The 21,555-nt window shown below is 34.8% G+C and overlaps 1 protein-coding gene across 1 annotated transcript; it reads left to right on the top strand.

Annotated features, from left to right (window-relative positions):
• The first annotated feature begins 3,096 nt into the window (after positions 1-3,096).
• On the top strand, positions 3,097-5,271 carry LOC141611208 (small ribosomal subunit protein uS15). The gene is made up of 3 exons (XM_074429691.1): positions 3,097-3,438; positions 4,730-4,916; positions 5,039-5,271. The coding sequence occupies exons 1-3, from the start codon at positions 3,204-3,206 to the stop codon at positions 5,070-5,072; spliced, it is 456 nt and encodes a 151-aa protein (XP_074285792.1). The 5' UTR covers positions 3,097-3,203; the 3' UTR covers positions 5,073-5,271.
• Positions 5,272-21,555: the final 16,284 nt, after the last annotated feature.

Below are 21,555 nucleotides of genomic sequence, written 5' to 3' on the forward strand. Positions count from 1 at the left end.
GTTGGTTTGATTTGGGGTAATCAAATAGGATGTCGTGTAACAACATGGGCACCTAATAAGATGATTTTGGGTGTTACTTGGGGTAGGTATTTTGTGTTCTTGACTCGGGTTTGACCCGTGTTGAGTCGGGATTTGAATTTTGAGTCGGTTTTTGGCCTGGTGTCGGTTTTGACTCTACTTAGGGTCATTTTAATGGAAATGACATGATAAAGACATTCATGGCATTATTTTTTACATTCAATACTCGGGGGTTGACTCGGGTTGACTCAGATTGACTCGGGTTGCGGGTTTCTGAGTCGGTTTTGGATCCGAAGACGGTTTAAAGTCTAAATAGTGTTGTTTTGATGCAAATGAAGTTAGAAAACCATTTATGAAATCATTTTTCATATCCGAGTAGTGCATCAAACCGTCTCATGTATAGCCAATCCACGCACACATATCAAAAACACGTTATAGTCCGATCATCATCGGGTGGTTTTTGGAAGGTCCGGATACTGGGTATCTACAAGGGGATGTGCACATCAAGGAACATAGGTTTGCGCTCGGTAAATATGAGCGGGGCTTAAGTGGGAACGACTGAGGTCCCCCACTAGCGGTGTGGATTACTGGTTGTGTCCGTAATGTGGCAGGACTAGACCTTCAGGCTAGTCAGGTGATTGGTGATGTGACGGTGTTGGAGGATTGTGTGTATTGTTGTTGTTGTTTTATCTTATGTCGTGTATGCAGTAACTGACCCCGTTTAATTGTTTTAAAAACTGTGGTGATCCATTCGGGGATGGTGAGCAGGTATGATACGGATGCGCGAGGGATAGCTCGGCTTGAGTCATCACGAGTCGTTTAGAAGTCTTTCGCTGTGTTGTCAACCATTTTGGTTACTTCAGTTGGTTTTTGGATTTGGAATAGTTGTATCTTACTTTACAGTTTTTGGGTTTTGATGTATTCACTTAAACTATCTATTTAAAGTACGTTCTATTATGGTCTATTTGATATTTGTTGCCTCGGGTAACCGAGGTGGTAGCACTCTCATGCATTAGGTGGTCTTGGTAAGGCACCTTGTTTTATGGGGGTGTTACAATTAAACTTATGAGTCATACGATGAAGTTATGGGAGCGGATAATCGAGCAAAGGCTTAAGAAATGTGTAGACATCTCGGATAACCAATTTGGATTTATGCCTGGAGATCGACTATGGATGCGATTTTTATCATAAGACATTTGATGGAACACCATCGGGACAAGAAGAAAGACTTGCATATGGTTTTTATTGACTTGGAAAAGGCATATGATAGGGTACCGAGAGAAGTACTTTGGTGGGCTTTGGCGAGAAAGGGTGTGCCTCGAAAATATGTTGACGTAGTGCAAGTGTTCACACATATGTTGGAGGAACGAAAGAATTTCTCATTACCATTGGGGTGCATCAAGGTTCCGCACTTAGTCCTTTCCTCTTAGCTATAGTTATGGATGAGTTGACAAGGGATATCCGGGACGACATCCCTTGGTGTATGATGTTTGCGAACGATATTGTGTTGTTGATGAGACGAAAGAGGGGGTTGAGAGAAAGTTGGAATTGTGGAGGCATACTTTGGAGACTCGTGGGTTTAGGCCTAAGTAGGAGCAAGACCGAGTATTTAAGGTGTCAGTTCAGTAACGTGGCGAGGTCGAGATCGACAGAGGTGAGGAGTATTATTTTCGATGGAAATGTTGTTGAGGAGTCAGATTTCTTCAGATATTTAGGATCTATTATTCAAAAAGATGAGGAGTTAGACGGAGATGTGACTCATAGAATTAAAGCGGGATGGTTGAAATGGAAAAGTGCTACATGATTTTTATGCGATAAAGATATGCCCCAAAGATTAAAGGAAAAAGTTTATCGCACGACGATTAGGCCTGCCTTACTTTACGACTTCGAGTGTTGCGCCATGAAACATTGTCACATTTAAAATATGAGTGTGGTGGAGATGTGTATGTTGAGGTGGATGTGCGGTCATACAAGGAAAGATCGATTAAGGAATGAGGTGATTAGGGAAAAGGTGAAAGTGGTACCAATAGAGGACAAGATGATGGAAACTCGACTAAGATGGTTTGACCATGTGAGAAGTAGACCTATAGACGCACCAGTTAGGAGACTGGAGACCTGGGGAACAGAAAAGGTTGCTAGGGGTAGAGGGAGACCAAAACACACATGTTTGAGAGTGCTAGAGCACGATATGAGATTTCTCGGGTTTGATGAGGGAATGGTGACGGAGAGGGCACAATGGAGGGAAATAATACATGTGGATTTTTAGTATTTGACGTTATTTGATATATTTAATGTTTTTATTTAATTTTTAAAAATGTATTTGTTCTTTTCGGATTTATTACGCCTTTTTAGCAACAACTTTCTCATATATTAATACTTGGTTCACTTTTAAGGTATTCCGGAATCTTATGTTTTACTTCGGTTTTCAAAATCGTTTTAATCTTATTTCTCGATTTAAATTTTAAGTTTTAATAAAAGAAATCCGGATTTTGATTTTAAAACCGTAAGTTTACCTTCTTTTGTATTATCTTTCACTTCCCTTTTGTTTTTCACTTTTTGTTTTCTATATTTTCACATTTTGAGGTGTACGTTTACCTATGGACGGTTCTAAAGGATGATTGATGTCAGCCGACCCCAAATCATTTTTGGGATTAAGGTTTTGATGTTGTTGTTGTTGTTGTTGTTATTATTATTATTATTATTTTAAATATGGTATCGATTATGATATTGAACCTTAAAGTTGGTATGTCTATCATTTCACCCTATATTATGATATTGGACCTTAAAATTGTTGTAGAAAACGGTCTCTTAACATAAGAAACATGGCTCCACGGTTGACCGTTATACTTTGTTGTTCAACCTCTCTTATTAAGCGGACTCGTATTTTAACCATAACCAGTATAAACCCAAGCCCATCAAATCCTAATTTTAAAATTTCAGATTTCAATTCCAAAATAAACTCGACCCGTATTTAACCCATAATCCTCAGACCGAACCGGTTGAAAGGTCCACCCCTAAACAAAAGTGGGCCAATACCATCATAGGGTTACAAAACCCAGTGAAGAGAGTTAGTTATATAAAGCGGTGAGACATAGGGTTTATTATGTTGATGTTGATGGTATCCGCAGAATAGCCGAAGGAGTCAGATCAAGAAGAGAAGAGAAAGCAGAATCAAGAAGAGCATCATGGGTCGAATGCACAGCGGCGGAAAGGGGATATCATCCTCAGCACTACCATACAAACGCACACCTCCATCTTGGCTTAAGATATCATCTCCTGATGTCGAAGATAGCATTTGCAAGTTTGCTAAGAAGGGTCTTACTCCTTCTCAAATTGGTGTTATTCTCAGGGATTCTCATGGTATTGCTCAGGTTAAGTCTGTCACTGGCAGTAAGATTCTCCGTATTCTCAAGGCTCACGGTATTTTACTCTTCCTCTTTCTCTTCTTTTTTTTTTGACGTAATTATTCAAATAAATTAGAAATGACAATGTCGATTTTGTTTCTCTTGTTTCCATTATTGTTTTTATAAGTGGGTTGATTTCGCAAATGTATTATTGAAATGTGTTATGGTGGATTGGTTTCTGTTAATTGACCTATGTATTATACACATGTTTGTTTATGGATGATATCATTATGATATGAATCTTTTATGTTAAACGGTGTCAGCTTGAATAAATTAAACTGTAATATGAATCTTTTATGTTATTAACAAAGTAGTACCATTGTCTTTCTTATAAATTATTTTTAAAGTTAGGGTATGTTTGGATTGAGGGATTTAGAGAGAAAGGGAGGGGAGGGAATTGGAAGGATGGGAAATCCATTTGGTTAACAAAATGAAGGTAGAAGGATTTGGACTTTGGAGGAGAGGGAAAATGAATCCCTCCATTTCCCTCCTACAAGCCAAATTATTTCCTCATTAACATAGGCAAGATTTGGACGGAAAAACACCTTCTCCATTCTCCCTTCCCATCCTTTCCCTTCCCAGGACAGAGTAATATGGTATTGAGGCATTGAGCTACTCTTGGACAGGACAATTTTTTTTAACACTCCTAGATCAGAAATTGATAGACTGGAATTGCGAATTGAACACACTCAAAGAAGCCAATTGACAATTGACAAGGTTGTTCCCTTTGAAAAACTCTACAACTACAGTGAAAATTTTAGTTTGGGTGTTTGTTGACTGTATTATGATTATGCTAACCGAGACATTCCTGTCCGTATTCTTCTCGTTTGAAAAATTTAGGCCTTGTTTGGATGTGGGGATTTAGAGGTAAAGGAAGGGGAGAAGGGAGAGATACAAAATCCCTTGTTTGGATAACAAATGAGGTAGGAGGGAAATGCACCCTCCTCCAACGCAAACCAAAATCCTTCCACCATAAGAAAAATTTAGAGGGAAATTGTAACCAAATACTCATCCTCCATTCCCCCTCCTCCTCTTCCTCTTCCCTTCCCTCCCTTTCCTTTTCCCCCTATTCACCTCCCCTCCCTTTCCTTCCTATTTTGCTATCCAAACAAGCCCTTGGGTACAGATTTCCAGGTGGTGATAATGTTTGATGCTAATGTAAAATTATGATATAGCTGTACTTTGTATGATACATACATTAACTGGTAACTTTTGCGATATGACTATGGATAAACTTTTTTGAACAGACCCAGTTTTATTTCGTTAAAATGTACGAGTATTTTCTTAGCGAATGCATTGTTTTTTAGGTCTTGCTCCGGAAATCCCCGAGGATCTCTACCATTTAATCAAGAAGGCAGTTGCCATTCGCAAACACTTGGAGAGAAATAGAAAAGACAAGGACTCAAAGTTCAGGCTCATCTTGGTGGAGAGCAGGATCCACAGGCTCGCTCGTTACTACAAGAAGACCAAGAAGCTCCCACCTGTCTGGAAATAGTCAGTTCTCTCTTTGGTCTTATTTTAGTTTAACGTTTAGCTACTTTCGTAATCAATGTTGTTTAATGCAAGTCATTTGTTCGCCATAGGTAACTGATGGTATATAATCTTTTCACCTGCAGCGAGTCTACTACAGCAAGCACCCTTGTCGCTTGAGCGTGCTCATTTGTCCCATTTTTTGAAATCGAGGTTGCAGTGATATGCTATCTCGACTTTATATAAGGAGAGTATTATGAACTCTAGCTTTTCTTAAAGTTCCAAGACACGGTGCTTGGCAACTGTTTACTTGGTATTTTTGTCATGGTGAAGATGTATACATTTTCGATTTTTCTGCTATCAAAATATCGTATTAGTATTCTTGAGCATTGATTAAAAACTAGGAGATTTCTCATTACGTCGTTCTTATATAGCATATGAACTAAATCCATATTTATCCTACCTTGGTACTTCCAAATCAGTTTTGCTAGTGAAAGAAACAAAAGTTAGTGAGAGGTTCATTGCTCTCTCTCTCTCTCTCTCTCTCTCTCTCTCTCTCTCTCTCTCTCTCTCTCTCTCTCTCTCTCTCTCTCTCGTATGACGTAACATCCCATAAAGACTTTATTGGCGATTAGCAAGGCACTTGTATAAACAAAAAAGACTAGGACTTGGTGAGCATGTGCTCGTCTAGAGCCGCTTCATTGATATCCATGTTTGGACCTTAAGTGTATTTACAGTCCTTGGTACTGAAGGCCTTTGTCAAATACTTGCTGTTAAAAAATCAATTAAGCTACTAGTCATGCATTGAAAGCTTAATTTTCTGGTAAGAGTCGGCGTGTACTCACTTGCACACATTAACAAGATTTAAGACCACAAGGGAAGGCAAAGCAAAAACAGTCGCAACAAAAAGAATAACAGACGCATAGGCAAAACAGCGACAATAAAGGGTGTTTGTGCTCGACTTCTGGCCAAAATTCCCAAATTGTTTGGGCCGTGTAGTTGTGCACCTTGGTGTGCCAATTGTACCATTGCTGTTGTGGCTGCCGTAGACGTTGAAGTTGGCACCGGGTCTTTCAAATCTATTGGCGTGGGACTGCACGTCAAAAGAATCGCTGTACAAAGATTTTGCTTTCTTGGGAGGCTTGAACCTGCTCCTTTAATTTCACCCAAGTTTTAACCACTGGACTTCACCCATAATGTTTGATTTTTGTCATCATTTATATACACAAATTGTTGTGTAAGACCATTTTATCCATAAGACTAGCCCAATAACTAAAAGCCCAATTAATTAATTAATAAACATATAAAAAGTTATTTTATTTTGATAGCCTAAAATTTTATATTGATAAATTGTATATTTAGATATGTTAGTTTTTATCATAAAATGTCGGGTCGTTAAAATAAAATTAAAATATAAATAAATATAATTGTTTTTTTTGGGCTTCTCTATTTTTGGGTCAGTCATATGCTATAGGACGGTCCTATAAAAAAGTTGTTTTATATATGTTGTCGTGGAAGGCTTTGTATTGATAAACTAGTCTTGTCCAAATTCACGGGGAATTTTCGTTACGCCTCTTTGTTGTCAGCCATGAAATTTGCCCCGTTTTCATGATTGGGGTTCGAACTCTTAGCCTTTAGGCAAGCGACCATCACACCAAACTTACCTATTTACACCATTCGTGAAAAACTATATTGCGAACCTCCTAGTCCAAAATAGCAGTGCGTCTTGCTTCAGACGGTTGTTTCCCGTCTGAAATAAGACGGCCAACATGTCGTTATTTTACAATAAAATGTTGTTACTTTCTGATAACATGTTACCATTATTTTTAACATCATTTTCAGAGTAAAAAGTGACACCTCTAGGCTCTAATCATAACATTTTGTGGATTAAATGGTTACATTTTCTTAAAAAATGGTAACATTTTATCCGTCTTATTTCATACGGTAAAACAGCCCGTCTGAAATAAGAATTTGCGCCAAAATGGTACTTTTCATTTTGAAACAACTTATTACTCCTTCCACAATTAGTCTCCCTTGTGACGGGCGCTATCCGTCACAAGATGAAAACGGAGCAAAAAGCTACCATATTACCTAATATGGAAATTTGTGGGTCATTTTTGGTGGTAATATATTGTAGACAAGATTTGAAGAGAGATTAAAAAAAAATAAGAAAATAGGGGATCTCCCTATGCAAAGAACAACAGAAATGAAAAAAAGGAGCTACATTGTTTTGTAAAAGTTAGATCAGTCCGTCTATAATGAGAACTAGTTTTATACCCGCGCAAAAAATGCGCGGGTTACTTTTTAAAAATGCAAGCAACATATAAATATATGTTATATAAGTATATAACTATACAGACCGATTCTAGTTTTTATTTTTCACCATCAAAGAATAATAGTAAAATAGAGGAAATACTATGTTTATCTAGAGGTGACAATCATTGACACGACCCGATAACTCGACACGAAGTTAGCAGGTTAGGGTTAAGACCATTTAAGTAATTGAGTTGACACGAACACGCCATGAAACTTAAATGGATCGGGTTAGGGTTGAACTCTTTTGACACGAATCCGACACGAATAACCCATTTATTTAAAAGTGTCATAATATATTTGGATCGAGTCAATAATTTAAGCAAACAACTTAAGAATATATGCATTTTCATTTATATTTTTGGGATAATATGGCTATAAAGCTTAGTTTATTGGGTTAAACGGTTTAATTGGGTTAAAAATGACATGCTTAAAGATAAATGGGTTAAACAAATCGGGTTGAGTTATAGAAAAATTAAATGGGTTGGATTAGGATTGAAACAAATGACCCGTTTATGTAGTGGGTTGGGTTAGGGTTGAGGTAGTGATAACCCGTTTAAAGTTGACACGGACACAAACACAATACGACACTACCTGTTTGCTAGGTCTACGTTTATCACTTAAGAAGCTCATGGGCCATGGTTTGCATAATAGAGACCATAAATAGGGATCATATTTCGGTCCGTACCCATCTAACCACTCAAAATTGTCCATCAAATCCATACAATGTAGGTTTTTATTTTTCCAATGGAGTACCGTAAATCTCTCACCCTCTTAACCCTCTTTCACTCTTTTTTATTTTTTTTTATTTTAATAAAAAACCCTCTTTCATTCTTTCCCTTATAATCTCCCTTTAAACTCATCTACAACTCCGCCACCTTTGTACCTCCATTCAACCAAAAACCACGACCAGCAGTCCACCACAACTACACTCAATAAATCACCAGCACCTCCATATGGTTTATACAATTTTATCAATATTATTTGGATAGATGCTTTCATGCCTTATTTGATTGCTAATTATTGGCTAAATATTCAAGAGGAAGAGTATTTTTTTCCTTATTTTTCTATACAACTTCATCAATATACAATTTCGTCAAATGTTATCTCAAATTTTTTTCCCCTTATTTTTGTAATATATATGTATTTTTTTTCCAAGTTTAATTTATGTGTAATTTTTTGTCAAGTTTAATTTTAGTATGGAGTACAAATTTTCGTTGATTTAAAAATCGATTTTCACGGCAATACGGTATTTTTATGCACAAAATTTTTAGATCCACTCATTTTAATGATGGTTATGATCTTTTTTAAAGAATGTTCATAACAAATTCCTTTTGAGTATAATTTTAATGGAATGCTCTAGAATTTAATCCACATAATAGATCTCAACTTTAGATTAAAAAATTAATAACGTATTTATTAACATTTAAAAAAAAAAAAAAAACTCTCTTATTCAAAATATTACTTAGCTCTTGGATATTCCAAAAATTTATTATATTTTGTATGGTTTGTATTATAGTTGAAATCTCTTGAATCATGAGAGTGACTATTTAGTAGAGAGAGTAATTAATTCTTCTTGAAGAACGTGGGATAAGAATTTTTTTTTTGTATTTTTTCAATCCCTAAAAATAAGGAGCCAATAGAAATTGTCTAAAGAACTCAGCTTTTATACTAGGTAGATTTGTGAAGTTAGATATGGATACTCCCTATGCAAAGAACGACAGTAAAGTGGAAGGGCAAGTTGGGGTATCCATTTCCACCCACTTGCACTACCCACTTTCATTTGTGAGAGGGGCACTATCTGTCTCTAATGAGAATTTGTGAAGTTAGATATGGATACTAGTGGGACAACGCGTGTTTTACGCGATAAATATCGTTAGCTACGTATTTGCAAAAATTATAAAAGTTAGGTATTTTTAATATACTCGTAAAGACGAATCAAACAAGATCCCACATGGATATATTTTCACTTATGTATTGAGAGAGAATTGCAATTGAATGCTCATTTGTGAATAGTGCATAAAAAAGTGGTAGAGTGGAGTTGAATGGAGGAAGTATGCGTGTGATAAATAAAATGATACCATCTTCTACTTAAATGTGACCACCATACTAGTCTTAGAATGAAAACATATATGAACTCAGGTGGGAACATTTATGTATGAACGTGGTGGGCTGGTGGCATAAGGTAATGTGGTCAGAATTTTGGTAGGTCACATAAAACATCACCTTATAAAGATGACATTGTTTACTCATCATTGTGACATATGAGTATGGGTCAAAATATTACCATGTTATACACAAATATGACCAATCGAACGATCTTAGAGTGAGAGCATTTATGTATGAATGTGGGGACATAAAACAATATGGTAAGAAATAATGGGACACATAAAACATCTTATAATGATCACATTGTTTACTCATCATTGTGACATATGAGTATGGGTCAAAGTGTTACCATCTTATACACAAATGTGACCAATTTGATAGTCCTAGAGTGGGAACATTTATGCAGGAAAGTGGTGACATATGACAATATGTGACAATGTTACCATGTTAGCATGGAAAAATATTTGAAATTGTGAGAAACATGGGTGTAGGGTTAAATAATACTCCTTCCATTCCTCTATTTTCTTTCCCTTTGATGTGGGCACAAGGATTAAGGGTGGAAGTATTATATTGATAAATGACATATGTGGGGTTTGGTGATATGAGAGATGTATGAATAATTAATTAGGAGTTAAATAATGAATTGTGGGCCACAAACATTAAAGTAAGAATGAATAAAATAGGAGTACAAGATTTGGGTAGGGTTTGGTGATAGAAGAGAGTGATGAATAAAATAAGAGTACAAATTACCAAAAATAGAAAGGGGAAGAAAACCTGAATAATCCGTTTTAGGAAATAGGGAAGAACATAGTGAATTGGAGGGAGTAGTAGATTGAAGTTTCACGTGAGAAAGAGTTGTGATATGGTGGTAATTCACATACAAAGAGCAATAAATGCAATGGACCCTAATGTTCTCTCTCAATTGACCCTATATACAATAAACAATAAGCCTATAAACAATAATCATTAAACAACTCAATCCACTTGCACTTTACCCGCCCCATTTCCTACGGATATAGCACTATTCGCTTCGTCTCTCACTTGTGACAGATAGCGTTCGTCACAAATGAGAATTTGTGCTCCTTCCAAGTCTCTCATTTGTTCCCCCCTTTTTTGGGCATAAGAATTAAGGGAATCAATTTGAACCACACAATACACATGACTCCAAATGTAATTGTTTTTTGACCACACAAAGTTGTCCAAAAAAAGGAAAGAGGAAATAAAGGTGACTGAATGGAAAAGGAAAGGAGGAACAAATGAGAGATTTGAAGGGAGTATATATTATGACTTCGTTAAGGCATCAATTATAATTTGAGAAAAAAGTGTGTCATCCTTAAATCCCTCCTAAGCAACATGTATTCAGAGAAACATATATTCGGAGATTAATTAGGTCAAAACATTATCAAAATATTTTGTCTATCTTTTATGAAAAATTGTAAACCACATTAAATAATAAGATTAATACTGCAAACCTGTAATACTAGGGTTTTCTGTGTTTTTGGGTACTCCATCGAGTAAGGCTTACTCTGTCGAGTAAGTGAGTTTGGTTACGAAACAGTACGTTGTCTGATGGGTACTCATCGAGTAAGTGTGGCACTCGATCGAGTAAGGGTCACTCGATCGAGTAAGTCGATTTTACGGGTTATTTTGTCGGTTTTGTTAGCAATGCGAGAAAGTTATATAAACACTTCCGTCAGTTTCTTTTTCATTTTTTCCCTTTTCTAAATCTCACAAAGCTTAAACAAAAGTTATGTTGCTTTCTTCTTCGCGTTGCTATCAAATCCTAAGGACTAGAGTTGTTGGATCGTTGTGTTCTTTACGCCGTCGAGTCCGTCGTATCGTGGGTAAGATCATTGTACAATTTTTATGTCTTTTCGTAGATTATGTTTAAAACCCTAATTGGGTATTTTGGGGGATTTATGGAGTTTGGTGATTTTTAGATAGTAATGTTATGATTATGTGATTATAGGAGGTGGTTTCGTAGAGGAGCAATATTGAATAGCTGAGTTGTGACGATGTGGTGATTTTCTTATTCCAGGTAGGGTTTCCCTACTCGGTTATTGATTACATGGTTTTGATGGTGAATTATTGTGGTTGTTTACTGTTGTTGATCTTTATCGTATTGGTAATTGTTGTTGTATAATTTGGTTTGTTGTGTTTGTGTGTGGTTCGCGAGGCGTGTCCTCGGGTGAGTGAAGTCACTTGCGGGAGTGGCTTCACGCCCTTGATTCGCCCTCTGTGGAACCCGCCACAGGGGGGATGTGCACATTAAGGAACATGAGTTTTCGTTCGGAATAGATGAGCGGGGATTTGGTGGGTACGGCTGCAGTCCCCCACTGGCGGCGTGGAATATCTGTTGCGATGGGTATTCTGGCAGGACTACACACTTTAGTGTCTAGTCAGGTGTGTGGAGATGTGACGGAGTTGGGTGACCTGTGTGTTGTATCTTGTGTATCTTGTTTTGTGTAATCAGTAACTGACCCCGTTTAAATGTTTTGAAAACTGTGGTGATCCATTCGGGGATGGTGAGCAGTTATTGAGCAGGTATGAGATGGCTTGCGCGAGGGATAGTTGGGATGGAGTCATCACGTGTCACTAGAGTCTTCCGCTGTGTCTTGAACTTAGTTTTCTTTCCGTTGGTTTGATGTTTTTGGAACAGTTGTATTTCGTTTTTGTAATACCCGCCCTGTTTAAAGACCGTTTGACCGACCGTTTGACTATAGAAGTCCGTAGGAGGGGATAGCAAGAGAATAAGGGATATATGTAAGTGTTTACTCGACCTAGTAGGGGTTACTCGGCCGAGTAGTGGTAACACTCGACCGAGTAAGACTTACTCGAGCCGAGTATGAGAGTACTCGATAAAGTATAGCCGCTGTTGACGCGTTACTATAAAATGCAAGTTCGTAAGTCTTAATTCATTTTCGACGGTTCCTTATCTCTCTAACCCTAATATATATCTCTCTCACCTATCACCCAATTCTCTATACACTCTCATCTAGCCTAGACACTAACCAAGGATGGGGATTGGTTTATATGCGGAGTATGCGAGTAAGGATGTCCTCGTTGTCGACTTCGGTTCGTGTCTCAAGGTAAGTCATCGTTTCGTTGTTGTCTTTCAGTAGACCTTCGGGGTAGTTTTTTAATAGGACGTGGTTACTATTTGTAGGATTCGTCTCGGAGTCCTGCCTGGCTAGCATTGTTGGATGCATTTTCGTGGATTAACGATAAGGTAGGGTTTCCCTACTCGGTTTACTGTTTAATTGATTTAAGATTGTGTTGTGTTTGTTGTACGCTTGATATTGTGATTATCTGCTGATTGTTGATTTGGAGTTTGGTGTTGGAGTTGTGATGGTTGATGGTAATGTTCGCGAGGTGCGTCCTTGGCTGAGTGGAGTCACTTGCGGGAGTGGCTTCACGCCCTAGTTTCGCCCTCTGTGGAACCCGCCACAGCAGGGGATGTGCACATTAATGGACAGGGTTATCGCACGTTGATGAGCGGGGGCTTAGTTGGGAACGGCTGCGGTCCCCCACTAGCAGGGCTACACACTTTAGTGTGTAGTCAGTTACATGTTGTGATTGGGAGTTGGAGATGGAAGATGATCAGTTGTTTTTCTTTTCGTACTTGTCTTATGTTGATTATACAGTAACTGACCCCGTGTTGTGTTTTCAAAACTGTGGTGATTCATTCGGGGATGGTGAGCAGTTGTTTTAGCAGGTGCTTTTGGTCTTTGTGCTTACGGGGCTAGGAAGGGATTCGAGTCACCACGCTATCGGAGTAAACGTCATCGACACACATGCTTAGTAGTTCTTATTGTCATTCATGTTGTATCTTGCCACGCTGTTTTAAATGTAAAGACTTAAGTTAATTAATAAATGTTCTTCAATTGTTTATTTGATCTACTACCTCGGGCAATCGAGATGGTAACACCTTCATACACTGGGTGGTCCTTGGTAAGGCGCCTTGGTGTGCGGGGGTGTTACAGTTTTACAGTTTTGGGTTTTGAACATGTAATCAGTTAAATTTATTTAATTAAGTACGTTTCTTTATGATCAATTTGATATACATTGTCTCGGGTAACCGAGATGGTAGCACTTCTATGCCTAAGGTGGTCTTGGTAAGGCACCTTGGTCTATGGGGGTGTTACAAGGTGGTATCAGACTTTTCAAAGATCGCCAGACCTATGACAACGTTGATGAGGAAAGAGAACAGGTTTCGTTGGGATGAAAGTTGTGAGACGGCGTTCCAAACATTAAAGGAGCGTTCCAAATAATTACGGTGATTTCATTCTAAATTTATTAAAAAAATATTTTGATAAAAATTCTAAAATGTAAACAGTTACGTCCATTGCGAAAAATGCTTTCAATTGAGTATAATTTCCATTATATTTATTGAAATATTTTGATATGTAGAGATGATTAAAGTGAGTCACTCACAATGTTTTACATTTACGTAAAAACCATTTTGAGAAATTTATAAAACTTATACCATTAAATCCATTAAGAAAAATATATATGCAAGAGTCATTGTATTTATTAAAACTTAAATAAACTACTAAGATAAGTTTTTATAGTGTGAGAATGAAAAAAATTATATTGCGAGAAATTGTATTCATATGAGATTGTGATAGGTTTAATAGTGTGATAACGAGTATGAGTATGTATGTACACAGTGATCGTTAGTGCATTTGAATAATCAAAATAAAAGTAATGATTATTAAATAATATAGTATTATAAACGACATTAAAAAGTAGAAAACAAGTTACATTTTTCTTTAATATCTTCAATTAAATATGTATACATCAAGTATAAAATATTGATTATGACTAACTAAATATTACTTTTAGTTAAATATTTTATATGTTATCTTTTAAATACTTCGAAGTTAAACCTCAAAAATAATATTTGAGAAAGTTCAACCTATTTTATTTACAGGTAAACGCTTTAACAATAAACATCATTATATATAATTGTTTAAAAAAACAAAAGGTACCAAAGTGGCTTGAGTGTAGTGGAGCGCGTTTCAAAATAGCAACGAATTGAGAGGTCTCGGGTTCGGTATCCACCTGCCATCAAGGGCAACCTTGATGACTTACCTGGTCCCCGGGTTAGCAGGGTATCCGGGTGTTCCCTTGGGTAACCAAAAAAAAAAAAAAGGTGCAAATTTCTTATAGATATGTTTGACACATAACACATGCTAGACATAATCAAAACATTTGAATAAGTTGAGTTTGGACGCTATATTTTTGATACATAAATATCACACATTATATATAAAAAATTAAAAATTACATAAAATTATATTCACATCATTTTAATCAAATATTAATTGATTGGAACGTAATGTATCGTGAAACGATATAATTTGAGAACTTAATATTGATTGTTGGATTGTTCGATTAAATTTTACATTTAATTAATATGATATTTGACCAGCGAGAAATTTATTTATAATATGTTGATCATGCGTAATTAACTATCACTTATTAATTTTAATTAAATTATATGTATTTTATTTTAAAACAGCGAAGATCAACCTAAAAAATTAAATTTGATAAAAATTATTTTTTATTTATTTATTATAAGTAAAAATATTAAAGGTCATATATGAATTATATTATTTTTCTTTAATAATTAAAAAAAAAAAATAAACCAGACCGCGCGAAGGGCGGGATACTACCTAGTATATACTAAATGTTACATGTGTATGCCCCATGTGTTAACCCAGCATTAAATACAAGTATTAATTACAGTTACAGCTGAACATCAAATATAAACACAATAAATATTACATAAATCTCGGCAAAATATTAATTAGAGTTTAATAAATGTATTATAAAATTACATATAAAAATTACGGTGATTTTTTTTTAAATTTATATAATTTTTTTTTATAAAAATTCTAAAATGTAAATCATTACCTTAATTGTGAAAAATACTTTAAATTAAGTATACTTTTCAATATATTTATTGAAGTATTTTGATATGTATAGATGATTAAAGTGAATGTCTTACAATGCGTTACATTTACTTAAAGAATTTTTTTTTTGTGAAAATTATAATACTTATACCATTAAATTCATCAAGAAAAATATATTTGGAAGAGTCATTTTATTTATTAAAACCAAACTTAAAGATAACTACTAAGTGATAAGTTTTTATGATGTGATAATGAAAAATTATATTGGACAAATTAAATACATTTGAGATTTAAGAGGTTTTAAATAATGTCATAACGAGTGGAGATTTGTAGTTGAGTGATGACTTTTTGGACTTTTTCGAGTAGGTTATGATATGGTTTTTTAGGCGACTTGATACCTATTGTAGAAAAAATTTAATATTTTGGTACTGATTACTAATTATTGATTATGTTGGTAATGGTTATGAAAAATGGTTTTTATATTTGTATTGTTTATCAATTAACCCTATTTTATATTTAGTTGTTTCAAAAGAAAAATAAAAGGCGCAAATTTCTTATACATAAACGTCACACGTTATGCACTAAAAATTTAAAAATGCATCAAATTGTATTCACATCGTTTTGAACAAATCAATATCAATATCAATATATAAATATAAATATATATATATATATATATATATATATATATATATATATATATATATATATATATATATATATATATATATATATATATATATATATATATATATAGAGAGAGAGTCCGGATCCGGTGAGGCCGTTAATTATGGCGAGGCGGCCGGCCTCACCAAATTCCTTCATTAGACTTAGAGCGGACTGTTAGCGCGGAGTCCTTCAAATTGGGCTGAAATTTTGGCCCAAATATTTTATAAATCTGAAAATTTATTCTATTCTTCATCGATAAGCTATTCTTCATAGACAAGCTACATCGATTCATGAAATTGCAGCCATCATACCAAATCTGCTCCATAAACTAATCAATTGCAGCCATTCTTCGTAGATTACAATTGCAGCGATTTGCCGATCAACAAGCTACATCAATAATATCGACATTTGATCAATTTCAGAAGACTTCATTCGATTAATTTGAAGGTAATTTCATGATTTTGATGAAAAATTGAATATATTCATATATTTTTATTAATTCACTAATAAGTGATGATATAAGGTTCGAATTTGATCAAATTGAGCGATTTTGAAAATAAAACGTTCAAATTTGATCAAGATTGAGTGATTTTCCTTTACCTAACGATTTCATACTACTTTTTGACGATTTTGCCTCTGCAGGATTAGCGTGCTTGTAACAGTTTAAACTATTGCGCAAGATGCTGCTGTAATGTATAACATTCATAAACTTGTAGCGTTTTATTTTGAAGATTTTTGGACATTAACTCCCCTTTTGTCAACTGTGATGCGAACAACTAAACTGATTTAGTTTAGTCGTTTGTCTAAAAAAAACTAATTTTGTCTAGTTGGTATTTGGTAAACTCGTTGTCCACGGTATGATCAGACTTCTGCTAGTGGTTCGGAAATGGTCGACCTTTAAAAATGTCAATGGTGCAATGGATGAAATGAAACAATCTCAGGGTAGGCATAATTAATATGAACTGTGTGCTCAACTTCAGAATGATAAGCAAAGCCTCTAATATTTCCAGTTCAGTTGGCCTGTTATATCACGTGTTTTAGGAACTCTTCTTGAGATAGAGCCCATTAATTCATAAATTACTTATGTAAATATAACATTTAGAGACAAATTCTTGTGTAAGATTGGGCATATACGTTTTGAACATGAATTTTGAACATGAAACGGGCCAATTACATGTATGGGACGAAAAGTAGAGTGCCTAGAAAATTTCTTAAATTTGTTTCATCTATCTATGTAGCCATGAAACGGGCCAATTACAGGTATTGAAACATATATTTCTTTTTTTGAAGCTCTAATTATTATGTGTATTGAAACAGGTATTGAAACAGATATGTCAGGAGCGACGTAAAGGTAGAGCTTGCACAGAGGATGAACACAGGCAAGTGTTTTTATGTCTGCTCTTATTGTTTATCGGTTCTATTGGCATAAATACATGCTTCTTATTTTTGTTATGTGCGTTCATATAGTCTTCTTCAGCTTAACTGAAGGCTTAATACTCTTATAATGCTAGATTTGTGGATCCTAGTTTTGTTGGTTGCCTTGAGTATTTATGAATAGGCTGGGACAATGCTATAACATCCTCCATAAATCATTAAGACTCTTTGTCGCGGCCTTCTCTATTTTGCTGAAGGATCCCAACAAAACTGTGCTGCATAAATTTGATTTTCCGATTGTTCCAAAACTTCTGCAGTCTTGTGCTAAAGTGTAATGCTATTTTTCTCCCAGATCTCTGCGATCAACGAAACTTCTGTATCTAATTTTATGAAGGATTGTGGAGGATGGATTTGAATCCCTCGCATTAGGTATACTACAGGGTCTTCTGTCATCAGAACTTCAGAAGTGTGTTAGCTTGACAACTTGGCTATGAGTGCTAAGAAGCTACTCCGTAGCTGAAACGTCACTGTTTATAAAGTGAAATATTTTATTGGTTTGATATGCCGATAACTTCCAGAGCAAATTGTCAAAGAGGATGCAGAGCCCATAGAATAATGTAATCAGTTGTAGCATAAGGTATCACTGTTTGAATGCACGTATGACATAAGGTATAAGTCCTTCCATATTATTATGTGTATTGAGTAAATTTGTTGTTTTTGAATAAAACTTGGTTTAGAGAATTGGAGGTGTTTTGAATGGTATGTAAGTTTTGATGTGATGTGGTCTATGTGAGTTAATGTCTATTTATAATAATGGAGCATAGAACTAGTAGAATTAGTGGATATGGATAGCACAAGTTGAAGGAAGTTTCATAATTAGCACGAGAAGGCGTCTTTCAAATAGCTGGCTTATTTATAATAATGGAGCATAGAACTAGTAGAATTAGTAGAACTAGTAGACCTTGTTTTGTGAATCTTAGAACTAGTTTTGTGAATTTAGATTGTAATTCTGTGAAACTTGATCACAAGTGCTTAAAATCACCTATTTTGCTCTTTTTCTTATTTTGTGAATCTCACACCTTAGTTTGTGGATCCTAAAGTTTGTTTTGTGAACATAGATGGTAATATTGTGAAACGTGTTCATAAGTGGTTCAAATCACCTATTTTGCTCTTTTTCTTATTTTGTGAATCCTAGAATTTATATTGTGAAACCAGAAGGTAATATTGTGAAACTTGGTTATTTTGTGAATCAAGAGCTTATATTGTGAAACCTAGACCTCATTATGTGAAACGTGGCCCTCAAATTTGTGAAATCATTTAGTTATTTGTTTGGTGAATCTAAGGACTTATTTTGTGAATTTAAGGACTGGTTTGATGTTTTACAGCTTAGTTTCTATCGAATGAGGGCATTCTATGTTTGATGTTTTACAACTTAGTTTCTATTCAGGAACTTTATAGTAGAATTATTTGCTGTTACTTTTTAGCTTTTTTTCTTATTTGATGAATCTCAGACCTTATTTTGTGAATCTCAGACCTTGTTCAGTGAATCTGAGAGCTTGTTTTGTGAAACTTGGTCATCATAAGTAGTTAAAATCACCTTTTTGCTCTTTTCCTTATTTGCTGAATCTCAGACCTTATTTTGTGAATCTCATACCTTATTCAGTGAATCTTAAGACTTGTTTTGTGAAACTTGATCATCATAAGTGGTTAAAATCACCTATTTTGCTTTTTTCCTTATTTGGTGAATCTCAGACCTTATTTTCTGAATCTCAGACCTTGTTCAGTGAATCTGAGAGCTTCTTTTGTGAAACTTGGTCATCATAAGTGGTTAAAATCACCTTTTTTGCTCTTTTCCTTATTTGGTGAATCTCAGACCTTATTTTGTGAATCTCATACCTTATTCAGTGAATCTTAAGGCTTGTTTTGTGAAACTTGATCATCATAAGTGGTTAAAATCACCTATTTTGATCTTTTCCTTATTAGGTTAATCTCAGACTTTGTTTTGTGGATCTCAGATCTTGTTCAGTGAATCTTAGAGCTTGTTTTGTGAAACTTGGTCATCATAAGTGGTTGAAATCACGTTTTTTGCTCTTTTCCTTATTTGGTGAATCCCAAACCTTATTTTGTGAATCCTATACCTTATTCAGTGAATCTTAAGGCTTGTTTTGTGAAACTTGATCATCATAAGTGGTTAAAATCACCTATTTTGCTTTTTTCCTTATTTGGTTAATCTCAGACCTTGTTCAGTGAATCTTAGAGCTTGTTTTGTGAAACTTGGTCATCATAATTGTTTAAAATCACGTTTTTTGCTCTTTTCCTTATTTGGTGAATCTCAAACCTTATTTTGTGAATCTCATACCTTATTCAGTGAATTTTAAGGCTTGTTTTGTGAAACTTGCTCATCATAAGTGGTTAAAATCACCTATTTTGCGCTTTTCTTTATTAGGTGAATCTCAGACTTTGTTTTATGAATCTCAGACCTTATTTAGTGAATCTTAAAACTTGTTTTGTGAAACTTGGTCATCATAAGTTGTTAAAATCACGTTTTTTGCTCTTTTCCTTATTTGGTGAATCTCAAACCTTATTTTGTGAATCTCATACCTTATTCAGTTAATCTTAAGGCTTGCTTTGTGAAATTTGATCATCATAAGTGGTTAAAATAACCTATTTTGCTTTTTTCCTTATTTGGTGAATCTCAGACCTTATTTTGTAAATCTCAGACCTTGTTCAGTGAATCTTAGAGCTTGTTTTGCGAAACTTGGTCATCATAAGTGGTTAAAATCACGTTTTTTGCTCTTTTCCTTATTTGGTGAATCTCATACCTTATTCAGTGAATCTTAAGGCCTGTTTTGTGAAACTTGATCATCATAAGTGTTTAAAATCACCTATTTTGCTTTTTTCCTTATTTGGTGAATCTCAGACTTTATTTTGTGAATCTTAGACCTTGTTCAGTGAATTTTAGAGCTTCTTTTGTGAAACTTGGTCATCATAAGTGGTTAAAATCACGTTTTTTGCTCTTTTCCTTATTTGGTGAATCTCAAACCTTATTTTGTGAATCTCATACCTTATTCAGTGAATCTTAAGGCTTGTTTTGTGAAACTTGATCATCATAAATAGTTAAAATCACCTATTTTGCTCTTTTCTTTATTAGGTGAATCTCAGACTTTGTTTTCTGAATCTCAGACCTTGTTCAGTGAATCGTAGAGCTTGTTTTGTGAAACTTGGTCATCATAAGTGGTTAAAATCACGTTTTTTGCTCTTTTTCTTATTTGGTGAATCTCAAACCTTATTTTATGAATCTTATACCTTATTCAGTGAATCTTAAGGCTTGTTTTGTGAAACTTAATCATCATAAGTGGTTAAAATCACCTATTTTACTCTGTTCTTTATTAGGTGAATCTCAGATTGTGTTTTGTGAATCTCAGACCTTATTCAGTGAATCTTAGAGCTTGTTTTGTGAAACTTGGTCATCATAAGTAGTTAAAATCACGTTTTTTGCTCTTTTCCTTATTTGGTGAATCTCAAACCTTATTTTGTGAATCTCATACCTTATTCAGTGAATTTTAAGACTTGTTTTGTGAAACTTGCTCATCATAAGTGGTTAAAATCACCTATTTTGCTCTTTCTTTATTAGGTGAATCTCAGACTTTGTTTTGTAAATCTCATACCTTATTTAGTAAATCTTAGAAATTGTTTTGTGAAACTTGGTCATCATAAGTGGTTAAAATCACGTTTTTTTGCTCTTTTCCTTATTTGGTGAATCTCAAACCTTATTTTGTGAATCTCATACCTTATTCAGTGAATCTTAAGGCTTGTTTTGTGAAACTTGCTCATCATAAGTGGTTAAATTCACCTATTTTGCTCTTTTCTTTATTAGGTGAATCTCAGACTTTGTTTTAGAATCTCAGACCTTATTCAGTGAATCTTAGAACTTGTTTTGTGAAACTTAGTCATCATAAGTGGTTAAAATCACGTTTTTTGCTCTTTTTCTTATTTGGTGAATCTCGAACCTTATTTTGTAAATCTCATACCTTATTCAGTGAATCTTAAGGCTTGTTTTGTGAAACTTGCTCATCATAAGTGGTTAAAATCACCTATTTTGCTCTTTTCTTTATTAGGTGAATCTCAGACTTTGTTTTGTGAATCTCAGACCTTATTCAGTGAATCATAGAACTGGTTTTGTGAAAGTTGGTCATCATAAGTGGTTAAAATCATGTTTTTTGCTCTTTTCCTTATTTGGTGAATCTCAAACCTTATTTTGTGAATCTCATACCTTATTC

Source organism: Silene latifolia, chromosome 1 (assembly GCF_048544455.1).
Source record: "Silene latifolia isolate original U9 population chromosome 1, ASM4854445v1, whole genome shotgun sequence".
In the NCBI taxonomy this organism is placed as follows: Eukaryota; Viridiplantae; Streptophyta; class Magnoliopsida; order Caryophyllales; family Caryophyllaceae; genus Silene; species Silene latifolia.

What these genes read in the sequence shown, in the direction of transcription:
- LOC141611208 (XM_074429691.1), top strand. Translation starts at nt 3,204, where the DNA reads ATGGGTCGAATGCACAGCGGCGGAAAGGGGATATCATCCTCAGCACTA. An exon ending in CCGTATTCTCAAGGCTCACG is followed by an intron (nt 3,439 to 4,729) that starts GTATTTTACTCT and finishes ATTGTTTTTTAG; the next exon opens with GTCTTGCTCCGGAAATCCCC. An exon ending in CTCCCACCTGTCTGGAAATA is followed by an intron (nt 4,917 to 5,038) that starts GTCAGTTCTCTC and finishes TTTCACCTGCAG; the next exon opens with CGAGTCTACTACAGCAAGCA.